This window comes from Bidens hawaiensis, unplaced genomic scaffold (genome assembly GCF_021521415.1).
Source record: "Bidens hawaiensis isolate Kalapana, Puna unplaced genomic scaffold, B.hawaiensis_p1.1 tig00043024_1, whole genome shotgun sequence".
Taxonomy (NCBI): Eukaryota; Viridiplantae; Streptophyta; class Magnoliopsida; order Asterales; family Asteraceae; genus Bidens; species Bidens hawaiensis.
In genome coordinates this window covers 1-17,914 of record NW_027497642.1, presented here as the reverse complement: position 1 = coordinate 17,914, position 17,914 = coordinate 1, and the positions used below count along the sequence as shown (strand labels likewise).

At 36.0% G+C, this 17,914-nt stretch overlaps 3 protein-coding genes across 3 annotated transcripts; all 3 read left to right on the top strand.

Annotated features, from left to right (window-relative positions):
- Window positions 1-1,674: 1,674 nt before the first annotated feature.
- On the top strand, window positions 1,675-16,186 carry LOC143594058 (uncharacterized; the record flags this gene model as incomplete). Its single annotated transcript, XM_077073472.1, has 15 exons — window positions 1,675-1,983; window positions 3,238-3,690; window positions 4,185-4,829; window positions 5,089-6,168; window positions 6,281-6,757; window positions 11,698-12,045; window positions 12,304-12,771; window positions 12,878-13,579; window positions 13,749-13,973; window positions 14,078-14,581; window positions 14,750-14,875; window positions 14,953-15,087; window positions 15,169-15,660; window positions 15,791-16,024; window positions 16,118-16,186. Coding segments are annotated over exons 1-15 (6,000 nt in total), but the record flags the coding sequence as incomplete, so codon positions are not given.
- Window positions 16,187-16,195: 9 nt separating this feature from the next.
- On the top strand, window positions 16,196-17,462 carry LOC143594054 (uncharacterized). Its single transcript, XM_077073468.1, has 4 exons — window positions 16,196-16,242; window positions 16,320-16,754; window positions 16,855-16,962; window positions 17,045-17,462. Exons 2-4 carry the CDS (start codon window positions 16,470-16,472, stop codon window positions 17,141-17,143), a joined length of 492 nt encoding a protein of 163 aa, XP_076929583.1. The 5' UTR covers window positions 16,196-16,242; window positions 16,320-16,469; the 3' UTR covers window positions 17,144-17,462.
- LOC143594057 (uncharacterized) lies at window positions 17,223-17,891 on the top strand (the record flags this gene model as incomplete). The annotated part of the gene is made up of 2 exons (XM_077073471.1): window positions 17,223-17,609; window positions 17,702-17,891. Coding segments are annotated over exons 1-2 (577 nt in total), but the record flags the coding sequence as incomplete, so codon positions are not given.
- Between the last annotated feature and the right edge of the window lie 23 nt (window positions 17,892-17,914).

Here is a 17,914-nt window from a genome sequence, read left to right as displayed (position 1 = left end):
TAAAAATGCATGAATCAAAAAGACTTACTGATTCATGCATTTATTTATCATTTAATTTAAATTATAAACTATCAATTCTATTTCAAAAGTTATGAAGTAATCATTTAATTCATTCAGAAATTTATCATAATAATTCTTTTAAAAAGTTACATCTTGATTATCTATATGCTTCTCTCTACCTCATAAACAACCCTGAATTATTGATTAAAAAACCCCAACAAAATAATGTTGCAACTATCGAGTCGGGGGTCTCACCGGAAGCAGCCTCTCTATCCCTATGGGATAGAGGTAAGACTATCTACATCTTACCCTCCTCAGACCCTACCATAGCATTGCTATTGGTGGGATATACTGAGTACGATGATGATGATATGATGATGATGAACAAAATAATGTTGCAACTTTTGCTTCTGGAAGTCTGTAACTTAATTCTGCCCAACCCAGTCTGGCCTAATATCTTATGCATGTGAATTTACTAATTTAGACAGCAGGCTGCCTATTTGTGTTGTGTTGGTCATATATATATATATATATATATATATATATATATATATTCTTGCTTCATTAAGTTTAAAAATACAAAAAAAACAGAATGCTGTTGGTGTTATTAAGTTCCTAAATATCATTATGCCCATCTTTTGACAAATTAGAAAGCTGATCATAATTCTTCTAGCCGATAAGATGGCAACCCTGGACCAACGAAAGCTACTTTATGTCGACTTTTAACCAACTTTTATCACAACGTAGAATGACGAAAATACCCACTTAATGCTACTGATTAGCTCCAAAAATCACATCAGAAGATCCTAAACTTGTCACACTTGGAATTGCTTAAAAATGTGATAAACTCCACATAATGTCAAAAAGAGAGTTTAAGACGCCTTCCTTTAGTTTTAGGCTACCTTTTAAGAGTGAAAATAGCATGACAAATGGTTAAAAAAAACTATGGAAAATTCTAGGAATAACCACTTGAAGGAAGGAGAGAGATTCCAACTTTCTCTCTCCTTCTCAAATTAATACCCCAAATGTCCATTCCTAAACGGTCGAACGGAGTAGAAAACAAATCTGACAAGTAAATTTTGGGCCATTCACAACCAAGTGGGTCAAAAAAACTTTGATACAAATTTGATCCGCTCAGATTTGAAAAAAAAAACATTGATAAAATGATAAAAAAGTACGTCACAACAGTATATTCAGAATTTTATAAACACTCATCCCGATAAATTTTCAATTCCTAAAATACTCACCCCTTATATTTTGTTTTATAGAATAGTCATCCCGAAAATTTTTTAACTCCTTAAATACTCGTCCCGACCAATTTTTTCAAAAACTCGTTGATTCTAACAATCTAGTCGGTCCGAGCAGATTGCCATGGACATTTTGGGAATATGTTGTTAAATGTGGACAAAACTCGAAACTTTCTCCTTAAAATGGACATTCTCGGAATTTCCCAAAAAAACACCTCCTAAATAATTATATTCCAAAACTTGATTATTATTGAAATAATATAATTTAAATAATAATTAAAACTGATCAACCTAAGCCACTAATTCTGCAATTGTAGATGCATTGCTGACTTGTACTCCTGGAATATGAAGTACATTCTGAAGTGGCAAGTTTACTATATTGAAACAGTATGAATTATTAACAAGTTGGACTAAAATCTGTTTGTTAGCCTGGCTAACCATGTGACATATCATTCACAACCATAGGATACCAGGCCTACACTGAAAATGTACTAAAAGCATGTCCAAGTGGCATTTTTGTCACCTTCCTACTTTACTAATATGTTCAATCAAGGGACCATAATGTGTAGATATATATTTCTATATATATAGTATGCAATTTTGAAAGTTGAAGGCATCTCAAAGCAAAGATCTTATTCAGTGATCATCTCACATATATTTACAGTGAGATTATACTTTTGACTGTGCATCAGCAATGGCAACTGAAGTTAATATTCAGGAATCTGCATGCTTAAAGGTTACTGATCATAATACCTTATATCTTCTTTCTTTTTGTTTTCTTTTAGTTATATCTATGGTTTAGCTTTTTATGCAGTATGATCAGCTATGATCTGTGTATTTTTATTTACTTGATGTTTCTAGACTCTAGATCTTATATATATACTGAGCCTGCATGAGTATTAATCGGTTATTCGGTTGTATAGAAGGATCATAAATTCTTTTTTTACCAAAGAAATTTAAACTTTCAGTTGGTTGTTACTTTTTTGATAGTAAGTTAGCCATGTGTGTTATTAATGAATAAAATCATACTCTAATAATTACCTGTTTCGATGGTAAGATTGTTATGTGCGTTATTCATAAATAAAATTTCAGTTAGTTTCAAGTATGGATAGCTTGTAGTAAACATATCAGTTGGTGAACATAACCCTGCAATCTAGACAACTCTTTATGGTTTAAAACTCAGGGATCACAAGAAGCAGTTCAATCCGAAAAGATATTACTCTCGGGGGAGTGTTGGTGAATGGTGACGTATCGGGTTAACCCAGAACTCATTTTGCAAGTTTATTATAACAGACTAGTGTATCAATATGATTAGAAAATTTTATTTCCTATATTAAAATAATTTTTGAATAAAAAGATTTACAAGCTTTATGCATTAAAAAAAATACACTTCCATCGCTTTAAACATGTTTGACTTGTTACTGTTAAGTTATTACTTTTATTTTACCTGTTTGACTCATAAGAGTTAGAACCTAATCCGAGCGTGACCCATCCAAGGCCGTCCTCAAGAATCGTTAAGGATTCCCAGGCCAATGACGAGTAAAAATATGGGCCCCTAAATTTAACTTTTTATTTGGGTTTAAACTTTTAAATAGGCTTAAATTAGGTTAATGGCTTACGACCCGGGCTTAAACGTGCAGAATTCTTTTTTCTTTTTGAAATGGGCTTAAAACTGGGTTGTGATTGTTGGTTGTCTTTAAAAATACAGATTTAAAGAAAAAATATATGCATATATAATTAAAAAAAAAAAAATTTACGGGCCACCATGGAAGATCGGGCCTGGGACCGTTGCCCATCCCGCCCCTCCCAAGGGCCGGCCCTGGATCCACCCGTAAGTAAATGGATCAAAATCACCACCTTGGACCAGGCTACAACCTCATAAACCACATGACATCAAGTTCAGAAAGTAAATAATTCATAAATAATAATATTCTCGGCATAATTTATGTAAACTTTATAGTTTATTCTGATGATGTAAATATTCCTGCAGAAAGGTGAAAGGGAAGAGAATGCATTGGCAAGTGAAATGTTTGAAGAAAAGGTAACCGAGCTTCCTGGAACCCAAGTGAAGCAACTTGACACTAGTAGCTACGTGGCGGAAATTGTAAATACATCACTAGTAACGGGTAAGCCAACGGACGAGAGTGGAATTTTTTTCCAAGCACTCTCGGTTACCATGGTCATTGCTGATGAACACAGCAACGCACCAGAAAGTTGCAATGCTGCAAAACAAACAGAACCTGAAGACAAAGAAACTATAAAAACTGAAGAAAAGGCTATTGAGAGTGTTACAGGCTCACAAGATGCTGAAGTTGAGGATATAAAAGAAACAACAACAGAACATGCAACCATAGTGGCTGATGTTAAGGAGCAGGATCTGAATGCGACGACTAGAGAGTTTGTCAAGGAAGAAACAGAGGGCAAATCAGTTGATGCACAAGAGGTAATCAATGTTTAACAGAAGTAATTTCAAATTACTCCAAAAGAGTGAAAGCTAATTTTTCTAACAAATTAAAAGTAAAAGTTTAATTTTTAATAAACTTAAAAGTGAAAATGTGAAGAAAGGCGCCTAAAGATATCCACCCGTTTTGACCTATTACTCAACCTGACCGACCAGTCCCTTTTGCAATCTCTACGAGTATGACAAATTAGTAAGTGTACATTCAATATGAAACAACAGAATATGTAATAAAGATGGAAGGCGTTGTATACACCTATCTAAAATAATAGCTTACATAACAAAATGATAACTGCTTAAAAAATCTCACTGTGAAGAAGACACCAATATAACAAATGTTGCTAACAATTGGCTGAAAATTAATGAAGCTGTGCTGAATCAAAGATTATTATTACAAACTTTGACCCTAGTCATATAAGTTTTTAATAGATTTTCTTTCATTCGGCCCATAAACTGAAGATATTAATGATTTCATATAGGTAACTGAGCAGTGTGAAATTGGATCAAAGAACATAGAAGAACAAAAGTCAGAGGAAAGCGTCGAGAAAATTGAGAAAGATGAAGAAATTAAAGAAATCAAGGCAGATATAGAAACCGAGAAAAGGGAGCAAAATGGGTTGTTGCAAGCCATAACCTCTGATGCTGCCATCTCAACACAAACAAAATCTCAAGCGGAGACTACTGAACATGAAGAAGAGGATACTCAAAAGTCTGACAACCCCTTAATCAAGGAAGTATGCGAAGAAAATGTGCATGAAGTTGTTAAATCTAAAGAAAGTATAGAGGAAGAAGCTGATGTGGACGTCTCAACACAACCAACACTTGTCAAAGAAAGTATCAAAACTGAAGAACCGGATGATGAAAAGGCTACTGAGAAGGAAGTATGTGAAGAGAATAGCCCAGTGAAGGCTGAACTTGAAATTTCTGACACCACGATAGAGAAAGAGCAAGGTGATGTTGACGGTGTTACAAGCTCATTGGAATCGCCCTGTGTGGATGCAGAAGAAACAACCACTGTTCAACATGTAACCACAACAGTCGACTCGAAAGAGCATGATCTGGATGAAAAGCCCAAAGAGTTCATCAAAGAAGAAACCGAGGACAAATCACTTGATGCTACAGAGGTAACTAACGTTCAATCTAAGTAAATTTTAATTTTCTAGTCTGCCTGTAGTAAGTGCCTTCCTTCATATTTTCACTTTAAGTTTTATGAAGAAATGGTATTATGAAGAAGTTACTGTTTCTGACAACTGTTGCTAACAATTGATGAAGTGAAGATGCCACAAACAATTTTTATCACACTTAAGAGCCAATTCATATACACGTTATTTTTTCTTTTCTTTTATCCAGTTTCATATCCTGAAGATACATTTTTTCATACAGGCAAGTGAAGAGTGCGTAAAAGAAGAAACAGAGCAAAACCCTGAGGAAAGTGTTGACAAAACTGAGAAAGAGAAAGACATCAAGCCAGGTGTTGTAACAGAGGAGAAAAGGGAGCAAGATGAGTTATTACCAGCAATCACTGCTGATGTTTGCATCCCAACACAAACAAAATCTCAGGTAGAGACCACGGAACATGGAGAAAAGGAACAAGATGTCAGTGTACTGGAAAAAGATCAGGATGAGGATGACATTACACACGCACAAGAGGTGACGTTCGAAAAAAGTTTACAAGAAGAAAGCCACCACAAAGAAGATCTTGAGCCTGAAGTTGTTCAAGTTGAAGGAAGTATAGAGGAAGAAGCTGATGAGGGTGTCTCAACACAAACAACACTTGTCAAGGAAAGTTTTAAAAGCGTAGAACCGGATGATGAAAAGGCTGTTGAGAAGGAAATATGTGAAATTTCTGACAGCATGCAACCAAGTCTGAAAGACCAAGGTGATAGTGGTGGTGTTACAAGCTTGCAGGAATCACCAAGTGTGGATGTAGAAGAAACAGCCACTGTTCAACATGTAACCACAGCGGTCGATTTCAAAGAGCAAGATCTGAATGAAAAGCCCAGAGAGTTCGTCAAGGAAGAAACCGAGGATAAATCACTTGATGCTCCAGAGGAGAAAGAGGAGCAAGATGAGTTACTGCCAGCAATCACCAAAGATGAAAATGAAGATGGAGAAAAGGAACAAGAGGTCAACGTGTTAAAAAAAGATGTAGGTGAGAACGATGTTACAAGTGCACGAGACGTGACGTTTGAAAAGGACTTGCAAGAAGAGAACCACCACAATGAAGATGATGTAACTGAAGTTGTCACAGCTGAAGAAAGTACAGAGAAAGATATTGAAGTTATCAAATCTAGTCAGGAAGCGGAGCAAGAAACGCTAATAAATGCCATCCCCTCTGATGTTTGCATCTCAACACAAACAGAACCAGTAGAAGGAACCACTGAGACAGGACAGGGCCTGAGTGCAACGCAAAGAGAGACTATCATAGAAGAAGCAAAAGACAAATCTGTTGATGTCCGAGAGGTAATTCATATTCATTCTAGAAAGTTTCTTTTAACTATTGAATAAGTTTCACTAGTGCATCATGTTTTGTTTCTTTCATTTATTCTATATAATAAAATACTTTTTCATATAGGAAATTGAGCAGTATGGTGATGGAACCAATGACGAAAAAGAACAAAAACTAGAGGTATATGTCAATGAAACTGCTCACTCAACAAAAGAGCAAGAGGAACATACTGATGAAATCAAGCCAAAGGTTGAAGCAACTGAAGAAAAGGATGTTGGTATCTCAACGCAAACCGAATCTCAACAAGAGGCTACAAAGAATGAAGAAAATGCTATCGAGAGTGATGATGTTCCAAAGCAAAAGTCAAATAACACTGTTGTCAGTGAAGTATGTGAACAGATTGATGTAAAGCAGACTGAATCCAAAGAACAGACACAATTTTCTGACAGTTCCGATGTCAAAAGTAGAGAAATTGTAGATGAGGATACCGAAGAAACCAAATCTAGTGATGTCATCATCACTGATGTGTCCAGCTCAACACAAACAGAATATCTAGAAAAAGCTATAGAAAGCAAGGAAAATAATGATGAAACTGAAGAAGGGGTGAAACATTCTGAGCGTTCCAATACAACACCGAACGCCGATGAAACGCTGAGCAGAGAAGAGGAATTGGAAAAGGAAGAAAATATCAAAACATTAGAAGACCAAGTTGGTGAGGATGATGCTACAAGCACACAACATGCATCCAAAGAAGACATACAAGAAGCAACGATTGGTCAACATGATACTACTGTGGCATATGTTGAGGAGGGGCAGGGTGAGAGTGCAATGCCTAAAGAGATCCTCACACAAGAAGCCGAGGACAAATCAATTGATGCTAAAGAGGTAATTCATGTTAATTTTTCTAAGTAATCTCTTAACTATCATAAAAGGTTTCACTTGTACATCCATACAATTAAAACTTGAAATGCCTTAATCATAACTGATAAGTGATGCGGATAAAAGTTGGTGTGTGCATATACACACCCACACATATATAATTATACTTAGTATGCCTGCTAACTAGATATCATTGCAGCTTGGGCAACTTAATGAACAAAAGGTTGAGGAGATCCATTCATCTCTGAGTGAAACCACAAGTCAAAATCCAGAAGATGGGATAAAGAAAGAGGATGAAGATTTATCCCATGTAAATGTGGAGGGTACAAATGATGATACCACCAAAGAAGAAAAATGCACATTAGAACAAGAACCCGTTGAAGAGCATAGCGTTCAAGATGAAGTATCAAAAGAAAACGTCACCGAATTAAATAAAACGACAGAAGTAGAGGCTCAAGAAGATATCACACCCTCTTCATTTGAAACTTCAACAAAAGACGCTTCAAATTCAGAGAAGGAAAAGGCAGAAATTGAAAGTTTGCCGGTAATAGATCATGAAACTGCCTCTGAAGTACAAATTCCTGAAGTGGTGCCCAAATCAGAAGATTTAGTGCTGAAAGAAGAGTGCTTTATTTCAAAAACAGAAACACACTTAGATGAAGAAAAAGAAACTGTAGCGAAAGAAACTTCAAGTGATGAGGTGAAAAATAAATACAATGTCTTTACCCTCCATAATATCCTTGCAATTATACTAAGTTGTGTTTAACATACTTTGACACTAACTGAATGCAGAAAACAGAGGTCCAAGGTGGCAGTGATGATGTTACAAGCTCACAAAATGCACCAAATGAAACCACTGTGACATATGTCGTCGAGGGGCAGGGTGTGAGTGGAACGGATAAAGAGATCCTCAAAGAAGAACCAGAGGATAAATCGATTGATGTTGAAGAGGTAATTTGTGTTAATTCTAAGTAATCTCTTAACTATTTTAAAGGTTTCACTAGTAAATCAGTTAAACTAAAACTTGCAATGCATTAATCATAAGAGATGCAAAAAAGTTTAATGCTTAAATTATAATACCATATTATGAACCTCATACGCTGTTGTATTTGTTGATTCTTATAATAAATATACATCTAATTATACCTAATAAACATATTTACTAGAAGTCATTGGAGCTTGGAGAACCTAATGAACAAAATGTTGAGGAGAGTAAAACCACAACTGAAATTCCAGAAGATGAGGTCAAGAAAGAGGAAAAGGATTTGTCTCATGAAAGTGTGGAGAATACAAATGATAACACTACCAAAGAAGAAAAAGGCGCATTAGAGCATGAACCCGTTGAAGAGCAGAATGATCAAGATGAAGTATCAAAAGAAAACGTCATTGATTCAAATGAAACAACAGAAGTAGAACATCAAGAAGATATCACACCCACCGCTTCGTTTGAAACTTCAACAGAAGACGCTTCAAATGCAGAGAAGGAAAGGGCAGAAAGTGAAAATTTTCCAATAGACGAACCTGAAACCGTCTCTGAAGTACAAGTCCCTGAACTGGTGCCCAGATCAGAAGATTCGGTGCTGAAAGAAGAGTGCTTTATTTCAGAAACCAAAACACAGTTAGATGAAGTAAAGGGAACTGTAACAGAAGAAATTTCAAGTGATGAGGTTAGCAAAAACTACAATGTCCTTGACGTTCATATTATCATTTTTAGCAGCTATCTTGAGCTTTATTTAACATATTTTGAAACTAACTGGATGCAGAAAATAGAAGTCCAAGGTGGTGGGGATGATGTTACAAGTTCACAGAATGCATCCAACAAGGACATACAAGAAACAACGATTAGTCAGCATGATACTCCGGTGGCATATGTCGAGGAGGAGCAGTGTGTGAGTGCAACGCCTAATGGGATCTTCAAAGAAGAAACAGACGACAAACCAATTGATGTTGAAGAGGTAATTCATGTTAACTTTAAGTAATCTCGAACTATTCTAAAGGTTTTACTTGTACATCAGTACATCATTTCAACTGCTACTTGCAACGACTTAACCATAATAGACGCAAAAATGTTAGTGCCAGAAATATAATCTCTCATCTTAGGTGTATGAGAAACTAAAAAGTGTGTATGTTGTTGGGAGTCAGGAAACCTCAAACAATCATGTAAATCATGCTCTTACAGGTTTCAAACAAGATAGAATACACTATCTATAGGTAGGACCCAATACGAGTACCTTTAAATAAACAAAACTTTCTTCAACATTTAATTTAAGAAGGAAGACACTTTAATTTTTCAATCAACATTTATAGTTTTCTATCAAAAGGGAAGAAGATCAAACAGTAATATGCCAATTAAGGTAGAATAAGGCCCGATCATAAGCTTCAATTTAACATTGTAAGCAAATAAATCTGTTGATTTTTATCTAGTCTTACTAGTTCAATGCTTAAACCATGATACCGTATTACAAGCCTTATAACTCATACGCTGCCATATTTGTTAACTAGACGTCACTGAAGCTTGAACAACCTAATGAACAAAATGGTGCGGAGACCATAATTCAAAATCCAGAAGATGAGATCAAGAAAGGGGACAGAGATTCATCTCATGAAAGTGTGGAGGATACAAATGATGATGCAGCTAAAGAAGAAAAATCTGCAGTGGAGCATGAACCCGTTGAAGAGTATAGTGGTCTAGATCAAGTCTCAAAAGGAAACGTTAATGAATTGAACAAGAAAACGGAAGTAGAGCCTCAAGATATCACACCCTCCATTTCATTAGAAACATCAACAGACGGCACTTCAAATTCAGAGAAGGAAAGGGCAGAAACTGAAAATTTGCCAATAGAAGATCTTGAAACTGTCTCGGAAGTACAAATCCCTGAATCGGTGCCCAAATCAGAAGAGTCGGTGCTGAAGGAAGAGCGTTTTGTTTCGGAAACCGAAACACACCTCAATGAAGAAAAAGAAATTGTTACGAAAGAAAATGCAAGTGATGAGGTCAGAAAGAAATACAATGTCCTTATCGTTTATATACTATTCATGCATTTATTCTGATCGAGTTTTATTTAACACAATTGTGACACTATTTGGATGCAGACATCAGAACAGGCCACAGAAATCAAGCAAGAGACTGTCAAAGAGGTATGTGAAGAGACTAGCTCAGAAAAGGTTGAATTTGAAGAGGGACTAAAACTTTCTGATGGTTCCAATATAAAGATAAACGAGAAAGAAATAACTTTTAAAGACGATGAAGAAAAGGATCAAGAGGTCAACATGTCAACCGAAAGCCAAGGTGAAGACAACATCACAACCTCACAGACTGAAGTATCTGAAGAAAAAGAAGACTTGCAAGAAAAATATAGCCACAATGAAGGTAATGAAGGCGACTTCATTAAAAATGGAGAAGGTGATTCAGAAGAAATTAAACGTAGTGTTGAAACACAAGAAAATACGGAGCATGTCATTACAACCAGCAGCTCAACACAAATAGAACCCAATGCAGATTGTGTAGAAAATGAAGAGAATGATGAAAAGGCTAAAGAGGATGATGAGAATGAAAAAGTAAGCAGCGATGCAAACCTTGAAAAGAAACAAGAGGATATTAAAGAAACGAATATAGGTGAACATACTACCACGATGGCTTCTTTTGAAGAGGGGCAGAGCACAGTGACAAAAGAGGACCTTGGTGAAGCAGAAGAAGGGGATAAATCTGCTATTGCTCAAGAGGTAATTCATGTTCATCCTAAGTAAACTCTAACTATTCAGAATGTTTTCCTTCTTCATCATTACAACAACCATATGCAATCTACCCTTTAAAGGCCTAAAACTTCTTGATATATCTTTAACTTAGTGGTTTTATGATGGTTATTGGGTGCGATTTGTTGGGGTCCAAACTTTGACGTAAGCAAACTATTTCATTGTGACTTTTTAATGCTGGTTTAGACAAGCTACTTAAAGTTTAATTTTTAAGAGTGAAAGACAAGTTTCATTAGCCCGAGAAAGAAAACCAAAGCACATTTCATGTGTATCTGTAATGATGGTTCATAACATGATAAATGCAGTAACATACCATGATGTAAAGCAAGCCATAACAATAGATACACGTAGATTCTTAAAAAAAGATATAAGTTGCCACAAAGGCTGTTTTCACAAACTTCGAGCTTGTAAATAAAGCTCGTCATGTTTCATTTTCTCCAATATTCCTATATAATTAAACTACCTTTTTCATATAGGAAACTGAGCAGCATGATGATGGAGAAACCGGTGAAGGAGAACAAAAACCTGAGGAACATACTGAGGAAATCAAACCAAGTGTTGAGACAAACGAAGAAAAGGATGTGTGTATCTCAACACATAATGAATCTCAAGAAGAGCCTACAAAGAATGAAGAAAATGTTATTGAACGTGATGATCAAAAGGAAAAATCGGATAATCTCTGTGTCAAGGAAGTGTGTGAAGAGAGTGACGTAACAAAGACTGAATCTGAAGAGAGACAAGTTTCTGATAGTTCTGATGTCAAAACTAGAGAAATTGTAGATGAGGATACTGAAGAAACCAAATTGACCAATGTTAGCAGCTCGACAGAGACAGAAAATAAAGAAAAATCTGCAGCAAGTGACGGAAACAATGATGAAGAAACCATAGTGCATGATGAAGTTCAAACAGAGAAGCCTCAAAGCCCTTTGGTTGAGGTAGAATGTGAAGCAACAAGCTCAAAAATTGCTGAATCTGAAGAGGTGAAACATTCTGAGAGTTCCAGTACGACTTTGAGTGAGAATGAAACAATGAGAAAAGAAGAAATAATGGAAAAAGAAGATGATATTAAAACATCAGAAGTCAAAGGTGGTGGGGTTGAGGTTACAAGCTCACAAGACACATCCAGTGAGGACATAAAAGAAACAACAATTGGTCAACATGATACCACCATGGCACATGCGGAGGAGCAGTGTGTGAGTGAAACGCCTAAAGAGATTGCCATAGAAGAAGCCGAGGACAAATTAATTGAAGCTAAAGAGGTAATTCATGTTAATTCTAAGTAATTTCTAACTATTCTAAAAGGCTTTACTTGTACATCATTTCAAATAAAACTTGCAGTATGATAGTCTCTCATCTCAAGGGTGAACAAAGTAAATATGCTGCTTTTTATTTGCTTATCCTCACTATTCTGATGCTTAAACTATAATACTGAATTATGAACCTAAGATATATGCTTTACTTGTTGATTCTTATAGTAAATATATCTAATTATACTTTAATAAACACATGTTAACTAGCTACCGTTGGAGCTTGGACAACCTAATGAACACATTGTTAAGGCCCACCCATGTCTAAGTGAAAATCTAGAAGATGAGATCAAGAAAGACTTATCTCACGAAAGTCTCGAGGATACAAATGATAGTACTACTAAAGAAGAAGGCGCATTAGAGCACGAACCCGTCGAAGAGCATAGTGGTCTAGATGAAGTACCAAAAGAAAACGTCGCCGATTTAAATGAATCAACAGAAGTAAAGCCTCAAGAAGATATCGCACCTTCCATTTCATTAGAAGCTTCAACAGAAGACACTTCAAATTCAGAGAAGGAAAAGGCGGAAATTGAAAGTTTGCCAGTAAAAGATCTTGAAACTGTCTCTGAACCCAATACAGAAGAGTCAGTGCTGAAAGCAGAGTGCTCTATTTCAGAAACGGAAACATACTTAGATGAAGTAAAAGAAACCGTAACAGAAGAAATTTCAAGTGATGAGGTAAGCAAAAGCAAAATAAAATAAATAGAGTGTCCTTACTGTTAATATCTATTTCTTGCATTTATTTTAAGGTTATGTAACATACTTTGACACTAACTGAATGCAGACTTCAGAAATCAAGCAAGAGACTGTCAGGGAGGTATGTGAAGAGACTGGCTTAGAAAAGGCTGAATTTGAAGGTGTAAAACTTTTTGATACTTCCAATGTGGAGATAAACAAGAAAGAGATAACAACTTACAAAGATGACGATCAAGCGGTCAAGATATCAGCAAAAATCGAAGGTAATGACAACATTACAAGCTCACAACATGAAGATTCTGAAGACAAAGAAGGCTTGCAAGAAAAGAATGACCACAATGAAGATAATGAAGAAAACACCATTAAAAGTGGAGAAGGTGGACATGAAGATACCGAAGAAATTAAATCTAGTGCTGAAACAAAAGAAGACACAGAGAATGTCATTGCCACCACCAGCTCAACACAAATAGAGCCCACTGAAGAAACTACAGAAAATAATGACGAAAAGGCGATAGAGAATGACAAGAATGAAATAATGAGCAGAGAAATAGATCTTGAAGAGAAACTAGAGGATGTGTGCAGTTTAGCACAAACAGAACCTAAAGAAGAAACTGCAGAAAATAAAGAAACGAATGAAGAGGCTATATGCGATGAAAAGGAACAAGAATCAGCAGTAGCAGAACTCCAAGGTGATGGGAATGATGTTGTAAGCTCGCGGGACGCATACAATGATGACAAGAAAGAAACAGAAATTGGTCAAGATGCCACTACACCGGTTCATGCTGAAGAGGTAACTTATGTTCATCCCAAGTTCCTTCTAATTATCCCAAAAGGTTTTACGCATACATCATTCCAACAATATCTTGCATTAATGTTTAGCCTCTATATGTACGCTATCATGTTTCCTTTCTTTCATTATTCTTATATACTAAACAAGTAAACATACATACTTCATATAGGCAAGTGAGCAGAGTGAGAATGAAACAAAAGACAAAATAGAACAGCATGAGGAAAGTGTCAACAAACATGTATACTCTTCTTCAGAAACCGTTGAAGAAAGTATTAAAGAAGAAGAAGCAGATTCAGGGAACAAGGAAATAGAATCCAAACTAGAAGCAGAAAACCAAGCTGACAGTATAGAAGATAGAACTGAGATCAAAGATGAGGCCGTCTTGACTGAAAAGGTATGTAGGAAACAAAGCCAGACTTAAGTGAACTTCCCTTCCCTTTCTATTTTATGATAAAGATAAATTAAAATATTACCATACTAAACGAACATGTTAACCAGGTGTCAAAGGAGCTTGAACAATCTAAGAAACAAAATGTTGATGAGATCGAGACATGTCTAACAGAAACCATTAGTGAAAATACAGAAGACATGATCACAAAGGATGAAGATTTATCTAATGACAGTGTAGAGAAGATAAACGAAAATATTACTAAAGAAGAAAAGTGCTTTTCAGATGGAACTATAAAAGGTAATGAAGAACAAAATGACAGTCAAGATGAAGTATCAAAAGAAAAAATTAGTGACTTAAATGAAACAACAGCAGTGGAACCTCGAGAAGATGTAACGCCCTCTTGTTCACTAGAAACTTCAACTGAGGATACAAAATTTTCAGATAAGACAGAAGCAGTAAATGAAAATTTACCAATAGAAGATCTTGAATCTGTCACTGAAGAGCATATTCCTGAAGTGATGCCAAAATCAGAAGATTCAAAGACAAAAGAAGAGTGCCCTGTTTCAGTAACAGATATCGTGACCGTAACAAAAGAGATTTCAAGTTATGAGGTCAGGCAGAAAAACTAACGTCCTTACAGATGATTTCTTTTTTTTTGAATTTCTTGTGTGTTTTAATTATAAAGCATATCTTCCAAACATATATGTTTTCCCCTACCTACGTATTAGCTTAGTCGTTTACTCTTTAGCTCACTACTTTCATTTCTTTGTGCAAAACAGACTCTTGAAACACATGGATCAACACTGCAACCAGAGAACTCATACAGCACCCCTGAAGAAAACGTTACGCAGTCAGAAATAGAAGACTGCAGTGAGACGGTAAAAGATATCATCTTGACTGAAGAGGTGAGTAGCAGACAATATCACCCAACTTTTTTATATATCAGGTTATCCAAGATGCCTGCTTACATGAAAGTTTATAGATTGAACAGGTGCCTTTGGAGAGAGAAAAAGAAAAGGAAATAAATGACTTCAAAGAAAAGATCGTTGAGGAAGATAGTTATTCTCCAGAACTTGAGAAGAAATCAGCCGAAAATCAGAAGGAACACGTACATGAGGTAAGTTTAGATTAACAAAAAATATTGAATTATATTCTCTTCATGTCTATAGATATTATTAACATGAAAATTTTAAAGCAGATATCAAACTCGGATTCAATACCTGCTGAACACCCTGAGGTGAGTGTAGATGGCCACATGGGACAAGAAGATTTACAGGGTAAAGAAGATATCAGTTGTGTGTCAAAAGTTACAACTGATGTTGATCAAGAACCAAAGGAAGAAGGGATTTCATCTCTAGAAGATGATGCGACAGTAGAATCTGAAGTTGACTTGTCAAACAGAGAATCTACTGCTTATCCTTTAGCCACACGGGCTCTTGAATCTGATTGTGATGTACAAATCCCTGAAGTAGTTGCCGATTCAGAAGACCCAAAAGTGAAAGAAGAGTGTGTTGTCTTGGCGACGGCTGAGTATACAGATGAAAACAATGTGAAAGAACAAGACACCAAAACTGATGAAATTTCAAGTGCACCAGATATTGCACAGGAAACTGTCACGGAAGCACCCACTAAGAGTGACGAAGCAAAGAGCAGTGACTTAATCATAGAAGAAAAGGCTATAACCAAAGAGGTCAGAAAACAATTTACCCCCCCCCCCCCCCTTCTTCAAAATTTAGAATATTTTTTTTCTAGTTATCAACAAGATTATTGTTTCTAATTAGCCCCGTCTCATTTCTCTATTTTCTTTTTGGCAAAAATAGAATCTTGAAATACATGGAGAACTTGAACCCGAATCTGAACCGGTGATAGATGAACAAGTTATTACTGAAACAAAGCCCCAACCAGAACAATCAGAAATCACATGTGAAAACATAACAAATGACGAGAATTCAAAATCCAAATTGGAAGAGGAGGTTACACTTGCACCTGAAAATGCGATTAAAAGCATAGAAAGTCAAAATGAGACAACAAAGAATATCATCTTATCGGACGAGGTAAATAAAAAATCGCACTAGGTGATAAGATTTTCTTGTTCACTAGTTAATAGAAAGGTTTGCTTACATATCAATGTTATATGGATCAAGCAGGTTGTTGTGGAGTCGAGAAAAGAAAATGAAGTAAATGAAATTGAAAGACAGGTTTCAGAGAAAGATAGCTGTCTACAGAACTCGATAATACATCAACACCAGATCAAAAGGAGTTGGCAGATGAGGTCAGTAAGAAGAAAACTATAACTCAAATTCTCTTTATATATTAATATACTAATTTTAAAATGACAATTAATAGCAGGTAGAATACTCAAAGCCAATAGCAGATGCAAACACTGAAGTCGCAGAAGTGAAAGCAGAAATCCAAACAGAAGTAGAAGATATAAAGGCTGCAGAAGACCTCAGTTGTTTGTCAAAAGCATCTTCCATCATAGAAACATCAGAAGTTGAAATGCATGAGGATACTGAGCAGACTACCACAATCAAAGAAGAAGTAAAAGCTGATAGCAAAGATGAAGCATCAAAAGACACAACGGTTACAGTTCTAGAAGATTCCAAGTCTTCAGAACTTCAGTCTACAGACAGAGAACTGGTATCTGAATTGCAAACCTTTGCAGAAGACCGGACAAAAATCAACGAAAGATGTATCGAAAACGAGGATCAAGGTAACTTTGGTGTGGAAGTTAAAGATGTAAAAAGTGAAAAGGAGGCAGTGGAAGATGTTATCATAAATGAGGTCAGCAACACATCAATCATTAGTACAAGTGACTTTTTTCCTGTATTGATTAGACAATTCTGGTCCTAGATTGACACATTAATCACCTCCTTATTTACAGGTTATTGTGGAAGATGAAAAGGCCAAGGAAAGTAAAAGCATCGAAGAAACCATCAATGAGGAAGCTAAACTTAATCAATTGACAAAAGAGACAGATGAAATTTGTCAGGTCTGGTTTAATGTTAAAACATTATATTTTTCATAGGTTGTTTTCTCCTAGAATTTGCTCACCAAAAGTTCTCATCAAACAGATTGAAAAATCAAGTTCAAGGCTCAATGAAATTCTAGAGACAAAAGATTTAGTTGAAGATACAAAAGAACCGAAATTATTGTTGAGAGCCTCAATGTAAAAGATGAAACACTCACTGTCATCAAAGACCGAATGAAGAAAGTGAAACTGTTGCTTCTGAATTCAAATTGGAGGATACAATGACAGACAAGGAGAAAGAAACACTAAACAAGCCACAGGCAGATGACTCAGCAAAAACCACTTACGATTCAACGTTGAGTTCTACAAAGCCCACTGAAGATTCTAAAATAGTCCCAGAGTGTAGAGAAGTTTCTGCAATTTTGACAAACAATCTTCCGAAAGCTTCCCCTGAAATTCTTTCAGCGAAACATGAAGACAAGATTACTGAAGATCCAAAAGTTCTACCATCACTAGAGAAAGATGGGAGAGATCTTCAAAAGCATGAGAAGGATCTTGATTATGAAAGTGAAGTTAGAATTGCTGATGTAGTAAACAATGTAGAAAACCAAAAAGAGCAGAAAAAAGAAACACATGAAAGCATAGAGGCTGTGGATCCAGTTGAAGATGTATGCGCTTTTCTTCCACACCGTACTGCATGTTCAGTTTCATTTTCTGTTTAATCTATTATGGATTCATATATGATATTCTCTTCAAACAGGTGAAAACTTCAACAAGGGAACTAGACGTTGGAAGCGTGGACCTTGAGGCTCCATCTGTCATAGATGCAACAGCTGACAAAGCAAATAAAAAGACAGCTGAAGTCCCGCTCGAGTCAACATGTGGCCCAAGCACACCGATAGAAGAGAGTTCTGGAGTGAAGCAGGTAACATCATCATCAACTAAAAAATGCATCACGAAAACAAAAGAAAGC